The 11,747-nt window shown below is 42.9% G+C and overlaps 1 protein-coding gene across 1 annotated transcript; it reads right to left on the bottom strand.

Moving 5' to 3' along the window:
- Positions 1–4,893: 4,893 nt before the first annotated feature.
- On the bottom strand, positions 4,894–11,531 carry tent5ba (terminal nucleotidyltransferase 5ba). Its single transcript, XM_088327327.1, has 2 exons — positions 11,220–11,531; positions 4,894–7,280 (listed from the first exon to the last, which is right to left on the bottom strand). Exons 1-2 carry the CDS (start codon positions 11,373–11,375, stop codon positions 6,252–6,254), a joined length of 1,185 nt encoding a protein of 394 aa, XP_088183453.1. The 5' UTR covers positions 11,376–11,531; the 3' UTR covers positions 4,894–6,251.
- Positions 11,532–11,747: the final 216 nt, after the last annotated feature.

Below are 11,747 nucleotides of genomic sequence, written 5' to 3'. Positions count from 1 at the left end.
AAGTCAGGTGCTGGGAAACAAACAACATCTGGTGCTCGCTGGGCAGGAGGAGCAAGGAGCTCACGGGATCGGACCGTGGTCGGAATGCGGAAATGAGTGGAGTAGCCTGACGGGTGAACGGAGCATGGTCGCTGTGCAAAAACGTGTCAAGTAGCTGGAGCAGGAGATTGGAGCATGGTCGTTGGTTAAAAACGGGTCAAGTAGCCGGAGCGGGAGATCGGAGCATGGTCGATGGACAGAAGGAGTCAAGTAGCCAGAGACGATCGCGAAGTCAGGGACAGACGAGCGGGATACTGGTGAGGACGGGACAGACGGGAGCCTGAGTCAAATAGTGCTTGCCTTGCGTATGCGGAGGTTCGCTGACGGACTGACAAGGAGTGAATGGAGTACTGAGTTTAAATAGGAGGGGAACCAATCAGGCAATGAGCAGCAGCTGGCGCCAAACAAGCGGGCACAGGTAAGGACAATAAGTAATCGTGACAACAAACGCTCAATGACTCTTTGTTGGGTGAAGGACTTTGTGTTTCGTATACTTTTTGTATCCATATTCAATTTATGTATGTATTTAAATAATTAGACTACATCCATGAAAATGGGTCAGGGGATAAAAGGTGAGAAGGGTGTGGAGGAAATATGTTCAGGTACACTGTACAACCCAATCAAATATGGAGTTCTGTCAACCCATGCTGTGTTTCAGTAATCTGCAGGAGGCACCACACACACATACACCTTGGGTGTCCCCGTTGGCGCCAACAGCCCTGGTCGCTGACTGGTTCCCTGACTCCTTTTAAACCCCGGCTTCCAAGAGGAAGCTGTCAGACCGTCCTGCAAACCTACGTTTTCAGCTAGGGAAGCTCTGTACCTTCTGACAATCTCCTGCCCTTTTTCTCATGCCTGATACCTGTTGCCGACCTGTTTCTGGATCCGTTTCTGCCCTGCTCTTCCGTCCCGACCATCGACCTGTTTTGCCCTGTTTCCTGCCTGATACTTGTTGCCGACCTTTTTTCTGGACTCGTTACCGCCCTTGCTCCCCCGTCCCGGCTATCGACCAGCTTTCCCGCCGCCCACGACTAACCTCGCTCGACACGGAAGTGCCACTTCCGCGTTCCTGCCATCAGCTACCCGTGACCGACGATCGTGGAAGCAAGCACTGCTCTCTTTCTCAATAAAACTGAGTAAAACGAACGCTATTGGGTCCTGTCTCCGTCTCTGGCTTGTGATATTGGGGGTATTGCACAAAACCAAGTTAAAGGATTATGTCTGAATCTACAGCTTTCAATGTCAAAGAGTTGGCATTTGTGATTCAGTTTAGCCTTCAAATTCTACATTGTATATATTCCCTAACATTCGTTTTTTCTCTTTATTGTTTCTTCACCTTTCTTTTTAGTAAATGTTTATCCTGGAATGCCACGTCCAATCTCATTTTAAACATTGTTCTCCATATTGTAATCAGAGACAATTGTCACAAGCCAGAGACAGAGACATGACCCAATAGCGTTCGTTTAACTCAGTTTTATTGAAAAAAAAGAGAGCAGTACTTGCTTCCACGATCCGACGATCGTCCGACACGGGCAGCTGATGGCAGGAACACGGAAGTGGCACTTCCATGTCGAGCGGGGATAGTCGTGGGTGGCAGGAAAGCTGGTCGGTAACCGGTACAGGGGAGCAAGGGCGGTAATCGAGTCCAGAAAAAAGGTCGAAAAAAAGTATCAGGCAGGAAACAGGGCAAGACAGGTCGTGGTCGGCAACAGGTATCAGGCAGGAAACAGGGCAAAACAGGTCGTGGTGCAACAGGTATCAGGCAGAAAACAGGGCAAAACAGGTCGAAGGCCGGGACAGAAGAGCAGGGCAGAAACGGGTCCAGAAACAGGTCGGCAACAGGTAATCAGGCAGGAGAAAACAGAACAGGAGATTGTCGGAGGGTACGGTACTTGCCTAGCAAAAGCGTAGGTTCGCAGAATGGTCTGACGCCGGTAACAGGGAGCTGGGGGTTTAAAAAGTGGCAAGGAGCCAATCAGCGACCAATCAGTAATCGTGACAACAATAAAGACAGTTGTAATTGCAACTGTAATTCCAAATGCACTTAGAGAACAGTTCAAAACTAGACCACAGTGAATCATCATCACATGCCGATCTGTGTTGGTTAAAAAAAAGGGAAGGCTATTTCCACACAAAGACAGAGCAAAGACAGGTCATCAATGCAACCAAGAAACTCGGTTGGGCCCCAGAAGCACCCACAACTTTGACACTTAGTCCTACAAACGGTGCTGTACAATCTTTCAGTTTATAAGGTGTGAACATTCCGAGGCAATTAAGTAAATGGGCGCAAAGCTGAATCTGCAGTGCGGAGGCGCTGGGTGTGCAGACTTGAAAGGAATGTGGAGGTGGAAATTTTTATACTTGGTGCATGGAGAGTGATCAGGTTGAGGAGGGGAGCGGGGTGGTTAGCGTTTTAGGCTTATAACAATTCTGCACATTCAGGGGCACACATGGATGGTTAATCCCGGTGTATAAGGATTTTTTAAATCACAATGGGAATATAATTAATCCTCACCACACCCGGGGATCGGATATAAGATTACAGAGCTCATGTCCTGCCTCATACTGTTTGTGGTAATTCTCAATGACAGGGACTCCTTTATCCAGTGATGTGCAGCCTGTTCCTCATTCGCCCTCTTGGAAATCCATCCATCCATTTTCTACAACGCTTATACTCAGTAGGGTCGCGGGGGAGCAGGAGCAATTCAGTTTAATTGTTTGAATGGATGTTACAAGCCAAAACAATAGAACCCATGAAGTTATTTACAAGGGAAGTGATTGATGAATATTTTGCATCACAATTTTGAGGAACGGGTTTGGAATTTACTTTGTTTAATTGAAAAAGACTAATTCCAAAATTGAACATAGTATTGTCACACAATTTCCAAAGGGTGTTAATTGCTGGTGATGTAATTGTTATATTTTTAGAAAGCAGTTCATCAAGGTATTGCCTAAAGGAAAAACATGTTTGTTATACAGAGAGATGTTTTTCCATCATGAGTCATATTCATGTCACCATTTTTATGCATGTTGTTAGCAAAAACAATAGCGCCCACGGAGTTATTGAACAAGGGAAGTGATTGATGATTGTCGGCATAATAATAGTAATTCATTTTATCTGGTCCACTTAGGGAAATTCATTTTCACCGACTGTACTGGAGGGGGAGCGCTATCACAGTTGAATGTGCACCAAACAACTTATTTTATAGTACTAGGAATTTCTAGGCGGTCTCAGATCTTGGGTACTAAACAAGTCCGACCCTGCTTAGCCTCCTTAGATCGGGTGTTCCCAGGATGGTATGGCAGTAGACAGTTTTGAGGAAGGGTTTTAGAATTTACATTGTTTTCTTGAAGAGAAACTATTCCCAAATTTATCAGTTTTGTCATCTAATTTGCAAGTGGTATAAACTGTTGGTGATCTAATCATCATATTTTAGAAAGCAATCAATCAAGATACAGTGGAACCTCGGTTCTCGACCATAATCCGTTCCAGAACCCTGTTCAAAAACCGATTTGGTCGATCACCGAAAATCGTTTTTGCCATTAAAAGTAATGTAAAATTATTTTAATCCGTTCCAACACCCTGAACGCTTACCATGAATGTAAACATGAAGCTAACACCGGCTAATCGTACGTTCGCGTTAGCGTAATTTTCCGTACGAAAGAGTACGCTAACATGAACGTGTACAACTAAAAAAATCAGGTCGTTTACACGTCATTTAGCACCTTTGTGGTGCTCAGCAGAAGCCATGCTGTATTTATAGCAAGATCGGAAACTCGCACACCTTCTTCATATTTTGCTATTTTTTCTTTCTTAAATGCAATAGTTGTACGCACTACCCTTCTTTTTTCACCTGTAGCAACTTTGCTGCTTGCACCGACTTTTTTCGGAGGCATAATTAGGGGCTAAAACACTCCGTTCACCGATATCTAAAGCGAAAGCAAAAAGAAGTGCGCGCGCACGTCATAACAGTTCTTCACAAGGGGTGGGGGCAATCTACACCCGTACGCCGCTCAGCATCGCCCCTAGCGTACCGGCGTTCAAACTTCGATTTTTTGAACGAAAAGCGAAGCAAGAATTTCTCAAAATTTTTGGTCGAGAACCGATTTGTTCGAACTGAGAGGCCTTCGAAAACCGAGGTTCCACTGTATTGCCTTGGTAAAACCCATTTGTTATACAAAGAGATATTTTCCTACCACATATCATAGATTCACTTCACAATTTTGTAAGCACGGGTAATGACTTATTTGAGGAAATCGACCAAATTTTAATAATAAATAGAGGTGGTGTTGGTAACTTTTTAAAAACATTCTCATCTGCTGAGAAGAATGATGTGTCTTCTTTTAAGGAGAAGTCAAAGGTGAGATACTAGTTACAGCGCCTCAATCTTTGCTTTTCATCCATGTCCCGCCTCAAGATTTAGGACCAGACCTGGATATGGTGTCAGTCATGCAAAAAGGGGTAGCTAAGGGTGGGAGAACAGGCCGGTCTTTGTAAAAAAGGAAAATGAAAAAAAGCTTTAGTATCAGAGTAGAGGGAATCCATTGTGCTTGAGAAAAGCCTCCTTATGGTTCACGTCCTCAGATCGTAACAGATCCGCAGCCCCCGTTAAGGAAACGCAGACACGAGTTAAGTATAAATGCCTTACGCTGGAAAGCCGTCTCCTTGATGAGTTCTACGAGATGACAAACAAGCACTCGCGGTATGCGGCCATTGAAATGAGCACCTGCTATTTACATTGCGATCTACGAGACTCTGTGCGGTAGCGTACAACGTGACTTACGTTCCCCGCATCCTGAAAAACTCAACATTCAAGTTATCGTTGTGAAAAATAAACCCACAACACCAAAAAATTATTTTCTTTTTTTTTTAATCTCACAAAAATGAATGCTTCTGCTCCTTGAAGACAGAGTATTCCACAAGGAAAGGGACCCTGAATGCACAGTACTCACGTTACAGACATCTCGAGAAAATTTCACAGGTCATTTTTAGGCACTTGGAATCATTAACCAAAGTAAGAATCATTCCCTTTCTGAACAAAAAAATACATCTTTGGTCCTGCATTTTACAAAAATAGATTAAAACTAGAGTAGAAAAATAGCTAGTGCTGTCAAGTTAAGGCTTGAATTTGAGTTAAAGTATATTTAACTCCAATGGGTTTTATACGGTTAAAGCTACTTTTTCATTTGAACTCTAGATCATGCTCTGGAGATAAAGCTCTAAATTTTATAGGGACAACGTGTGTGACCACTAGAGGTTTCTGCATTGTGTACTACAACAAAAACAAGTGCTAAAAAGCAAAAGGAAGAATACAAAATTCAGATACTCAAAGAAAACAAATGGACCATTATACTTCTCATTTATTTACCCAGCATTTTTTAGGTTTTTGGGTACCCATAGCCACGAAATGGTGAACAATTATGTCAACTCCCTTTAGGTAAAGCTCATGCTATGTAAAATAAATGCCAATTCTTTGTCTATTACAGTTTTTAAAATGCATGTTTATAAAACACGCCATGTATTTTTGCTTATTCAAATCAAGATTTTCTTGGATAATTATTATTTTAACCATTAGAAGGCACTAAATAAAACAGAATGTCCCTTAAAATGTAACTACAGACGCTCATCAGAAGTTACAACTTGAACCCTAAAGCATTTACTCGTGTTAAAGCTTTAACTCTTAACTTGTTTAAAGGTGCATGGCATGCCTTTATGGTTAGAGCACAGACTGACTCACTCATTCTCTTAAAATAGATCATTGACGTCTATATGCATCAATGGCAATGATATAACTGCCACTGTACAAATTGTCTGGTATCTTCTGAGTATTTTATGTCAAACCTTAACAGTTTTTGCGGACGGAGGATTGAGTGGTGCCATGCGTGACCTTGACAAAGAGGTCTCAATGACGCTTCAAGCCAGGGCAAAAAATGATTCCGCAATGCTCCTTCAACTTTTTTCTCCTATTTCTATAAAAAGCTTAACAAAGACATGAATTCTTCACCTTAAATAAGACATCATTACTAAATCTTCAGAAAAATGACCAGCAATCTCACGGACGTTGTGTTTCGGCTCAATCGTACAAACAGCAGAACATGATTGTTTCGTTTTTCTTTCAATGGAGTCTCATATGGCAATTTTTGGTGGGTCTTAGTGTTCGGTCCTCTTTCTGCAAGAAGATACAAAAGCAATCCATTTGGGTGAACGGACCTCAGCTACAGGGCAGCCACGTCTGAAAGGAAGGGGCGCATGTTGACGCGTGCGGCGCATGGACGTGAGCTACGTAGTAATTACTGAAGTTAATGTCCTGGACGTAAGGTGCCGGTTGGTAGTAACACGTGACGTTGGTGATGGTGGGAATGGCGTTCTGCTCGGCCAGCGCCTTCAAGGCCAGCATAGAGATGAGGCTTAGGGTCTGGCGCCGCTCGTGACCCATCAGACACACAGTGCTCTCGTTCACCACCCTGTACAGCGTGGTCAGGCACTCGTAGCGTTTGTGCTCCATGCCGGCAAAGTGGTTCTGGAGGTAGGCCTCCAGTTTCCTCTGTTGCTCGCCGATGTCGGAGAAGTCAATGAAGAAGCGGGAGCACATGTAGCGCTGCATCTGCTTCATGTCCGACTCTGAGGCGGCACGGAAGCCTCTTGCCAGTAAGTGGCAGTACTTCAATAAGCCGCCCCCTCTGATTTCTTCGGGGCTCCTGGTGGCAATGGTCCTGTGGCACAAATGATCCATTGCTTCCTGGAAGTCACCGTATACGCTTTCGCCCACTACCGTGGGATGGAAACTCTCCGACATAGCCGTCTCTGAGCAACGGTCGAATAGGAGCAGGGAGTCGAGGCAGATCTGGAAAGAGTCCACGCTGAACTCGAACTGCCGCCTAAGAGTGTCCACGAATTTCAGCTCCACGTTCTTGCCCGTGTTGTTGGACAGCGAGATGAGACTCCAGCGGTCCGCGTCGTTACAGACTTTCACCAGTTTCTGCACGTAGGCCTCTTTGAGGGTAAGCGCTGTTATTCGCTCCCTGGACACTCCTGGAGGGAGGAATTCATACAGGCAGTCCAACACCACGTCTTTCACAAGCCGGAAGGCCTGGTCGTCCTTCAAGGACACACCAAAGATCAGGTCCAGGTCTTTGTAGCCCAGCCCAGTGTCCTGGTGGAGTACATGGCTGGCGGCCGAGCCGTTCAGTCTCACGTCCTTGACGTGCACCCCCTTGTCTTCCAGCCGTGCCCGGACCACCTAGATGATAAACACACAGAGCAAGAGTTACCCCTCGATGAAACAAACTGCTTATGAAGGCAAGATCAATACACTTCTGTCAAAGTCCATTTTGTCAATGTCCACTTCACTTTGAACTAATTCACAGCACATGGAGCAGAAGCTTCAAACTGTCTGGTCTTATCACTCACGCAGACTGTGACATGCATACAGATGCATATTTGTCTGCAAGCGCTGTCTGTACTTGTGGGTAGCTAATGAGAAAGCCATTGCTTTGTGGCTTTACCACTTAGCTTCTGACCCATTTTGAGTCAGATGTGACCTGGATAAATGGTTTAATAGGAGTACATAAGAATAGGACGATCTGCTTATTATCAAGCCATGGAACCGATAAAAAAGTATGCTACCTAAAGTTAAACCATGAGGATCCCCTCAATTAGACATTTGAAACTGGATTCCTATTACCTATCCAGTTTACTTACCCTTTACTTACTTTACTTATCTAGTAAAGCACTAAGGTCTTATACAGTTTGCAACCGTATCTACCTTACAATACTGTAACTTCATATTCAGCTAGTTACTGTATTTCTTAAAACAGAATTTTACGGGCTCACTATTTTGCATAAAAACAAAACATTATGTTGATAATCTTTTTAGACTCCACATAATCTTCATACATGAACAGTTGCTGTAAACTTTACTGTATTCCGCGGTAACGATAGATACCAGATTTGTGTTATGTAAAATTTCTTCTATGAAAGACACAAAAGCCTGCCGTAATTTTATTTTATGAAGTACATTATGATATTTGACATTTACTGTATAACTACAGTTACTTGTTTGAGTCTGTCTGTCTGCATCTATCTAACTGTAGTCTGCAGGCCACATGTGGCCTGTCAGGCTTTTCCATCTGGCACATCATATGTTAAAAATATGTAAATATGTACAAAATAATAAAAGATAAACTAGTAATGAAAATGTCTTGATTCGGTTCCGCTCATGTCCCGAGAGTTTCCAACAAACAAAGCTAGCTACATTTTCTTTGACTTTTCTTTAATTTAATTGGAAAAAAAGACTTCTAAGCTAATTGTACCACATTTGGAGTTTTCCAATGCATATTATCAAATTTAGTACTTTAAAAGGGAAATAATGTATTACTGTCCTTTAATTCTGAGCATTTTAAAACCCAGTAGATTCAACAGTTTGTTTTTGGATCAAAAAGTAAATGTTACATGCACTTATCTACATGTTTGTTTATTCATAAATGCATATTGCTGCTGCTGTTTGAATAGACTTCTTAATTGTTTGTCACTTTTTATTTTTGAATAAAATGTGCAAAAAAATGCTAAAGATATTTAAAAAAATGCCCAAAACTAGATAGGCCTACGTTATCCTTTCCACTCATGTATTACAGAGGTTTTCGATGCCAGACTGTATGAGTTAATATAGAAAATATCCCCCCTCCTGTTCCTTTTGCCAATTATTTTAACCCAATGCGGCCCGTCACCCAAAAAGTTCTCTTACCCCAGATCTATCTGAAGAAGAAGCCTATGATTGATAGCATAACACATGATGTGGACCTATTTATAAACTGTATCCGTACAGCAAGGGACAGCTCAAGATGAAAAGCAAATCGCATCGTGTGTCATTTCCCCGTGCAATACGATGCCTCACGATCACATCACGATGTGTAAAATCGCCCGATATCTTCTAGAATCTTCTTTGCAGATAAACGTGTACGAACACGATCCTAATTCTCTTGCGTGGGACTGACTGACCTATCAGATTACTTCTTATGGTGATCACATAATACCTTAAATATCCGGGGTCAGGCCATGAGGTTAGGGGGAGAATTGTGTGTTTTTCCCCCCTACCCTGAAGGTTAGGTAACAATTCAAACAGATCATAATGACTCAGCTCGGGAGAACGTGAACTCTTCCTGCACTGATGTCACAGGCAGGAATGTGGACGCTCAGATTTACATTAGGCAGCACTTCTGCAGAAGCTCTAAGCGTGGCTCGCAGGCAGGGGGACGAGGAGAAACCCTAGCAGGGGCCGGGCGCATGTCTTCCCTTATATAGTAAGAGACTATGGGAAAAATGACATAGCTTGCGCAACCAAACCATTTTTATATCAAGTTAGAAGTTTCTAATCTCCTGACTATTATACTGGAACTTCTGGTAAGTCGTCTATATGTTATTCCACAAACAAGAATAATTTAGGTCTGCGGTCTCTGCTTCAGAGGGCTCCAACCTGTATTTAAGCGTCCTGCAACACTCAATGGAGCATTCATCTTTCCATAACCGCAAGCATGAGCTCAGGGCTTCCTCCGTACGCTCGCTGAGCTCATCATAAAACGTGGGATGAAATAAGGGCAGCGGGACTGTGAGGTCCGACATGGAAAAGGAGCAGACTTTTGTCTCATGAGGACGAACTTTGTCAAGTCAAGTAATGACCATTTCTATAGCTCTTCCTGGCATGTCAAACATATGGCCCGCGGGTCAGAACCAAGCACGTTGGATGATTTAATCCAGCCTGCCATAAATTACCAAGTAGCAAGTCTCTAGGTCAGTTCTATTCAAAGTTATGCTTTTTTTAGATAAATACAAACAAATTGCTTTCTTTGACAACTGGATGGCAGTGTTGAGTTTGTATGTCGTGGTAAGTTAGTTCAGGTGTAAAACTGCATCCACTGTTAAAAACAGCCTTTTAAAACGTTTAATGCCAAACATGAAAATCTATTTTTCTCCATTGTTTGTGAATAAAAGCATACGTGTAATAGTCATGCACTCTATATTGACACGCGTAGTGTTTGCAGGTATGTAAATGTGTTGTGTTCAGTAAAAATCCTCAGTCATCCATGATTATAATATTTAGAGTAGGTTACTAATGTATGTTTCACTCAAGGCTAACACATCGTCCTTCCTTTTAGTCATCATCCTTCCGATCTCCTCTTTCTTCCACTCAGTCGCTTTACTTCCACATCCTCTCACATCGAGTGACCGTATAACTAGGGTTTGCGAGACCTTTCGGTCTGCCGACCCCCAAACAACAAAAGAGTGTGTTGTGTCACCCTGACCCGAGTTACATGGCCGCTTTCTTGTGTCCAGTTTCATCTGGAGGGACTAAAGCATGACCAATTTAGTTGCCGAGGTACCTAACTTGTTTGGGTGTTTGGGCATTTTGGTTGGCCATGGTCCAAAAATGTTTGCGTGTGATTTTTTTGATATTTTTTTCCCTTTTTTATTTTCTTTGTTATTGTATGTGTTGTCTTGCTGTCGGTCACTCCTCTTGAGGGATATGACCAAGGTAGATAGATTGATACTAATGTATACTGAATGATCAAGCACAATGGTGAAAATAAATCTAAACATTTGAAGTTGACATTCGTTTACTGATCGAGTTGGCCCAGAGGCAAGCTATCTTTGACATCCCTGCCTTAATCACATAAGGTCTCAAAGGCCTGGCAGCACAGACCACCAACACAAAATCTTTGATTGAAAATCTAAAGAAGGCAAGGAAAAAATTGCAAAACCTCTGCCCGTATGCTGAAGAAATGGGGTTAGTCGATGGAAATGTGAAGACTGGGAGTTCAAACCGCAATTTAAAACATATTTTTCATGTGTGAATGACAGGACCTCATAACGACTGACAACTCAGAAGATAAATTAAACCACACCAAAAAAGAGGAATGGAATGAGTGTGTGCAGAATGCACAACTCGAAGGAAATACGAGTCAAGAAGAGGAACAGGCTTGATTAGAACGTTCTGAGCGTTTAAAGGCATGCAAAGTCGACGACTTGGAGAAAATATTTAAAAAAAATATTTCCATTTTTTTACCCTAACAGTATTTGATGGAAATATATTTCAAGAAGAGGAACAGGCTTAATTTGAATGTTCTACGCATTCAAATCACATGCAAAGTAAAAAAACTTTGAGGGAAGATTTCAATGTATTTACCTGAACAATCTGTCGGGGTCTCACGGACAGCGTGGGGAAATTTCCCCGGCCGTGGATGGGCACAGCCTCCCCCAGGATGGAATCCAAACGTTGCACCTGATCCCAGGACAGAACGCAGAAACGCCGGCTCTGCTTCGAGGCATCCCCGCACTCCATGCTGATGAACAGCCCTGAGAGAAAAACGAAAAATGTGGAGCAGAACAAACTCCGGTGGGATATTCCACTGAGTGCGTCCTTTTTTCCCCTGGATAGATTTTGCAGGGAGGAAGTGTCAGGTCAGCTGGTAGCAGAGGAGTCAAGCTTAGAGCTGAAGTGCCGATTCATAAGGGGGCTGTCGTGTTTTCTAAGCTCCTCCTTCTCTTTTGCATACGACTCTGTGATTGGTCACCATGTTTGGTCATTGAGCAAAGGCCTAGTGGAAAACTCCCTCCTTTTGACGTCACTCCTTCAAATCTTTCCTCCTTTACTTGCTCTTCGAGGCACTGACGTCAATCTATTAACTTTCCGGGCTTTGCTTGGTATAAAAAC

This window comes from Urocampus carinirostris, chromosome 2 (assembly GCF_059441175.1).
Source record: "Urocampus carinirostris isolate Australia breed hairy pipefish chromosome 2, RoL_Ucar_1.0, whole genome shotgun sequence".
Taxonomy (NCBI): Eukaryota; Metazoa; Chordata; class Actinopteri; order Syngnathiformes; family Syngnathidae; genus Urocampus; species Urocampus carinirostris.
Note: the sequence above shows the minus strand (reverse complement) of the source record. Positions and strands in the feature narration are given on the sequence as shown.

Coding starts and splice junctions, on each gene's coding strand:
- tent5ba (XM_088327327.1), bottom strand. CDS start 11,375: ATGGAGTGCGGGGATGCCTCGAAGCAGAGCCGGCGTTTCTGCGTTCTG. Junction 7,281..11,219: donor GACCCCGACAGATTGTTCAG/GTAAATACATTG, acceptor TTTATCATCTAG/GTGGTCCGGGCACGGCTGGA.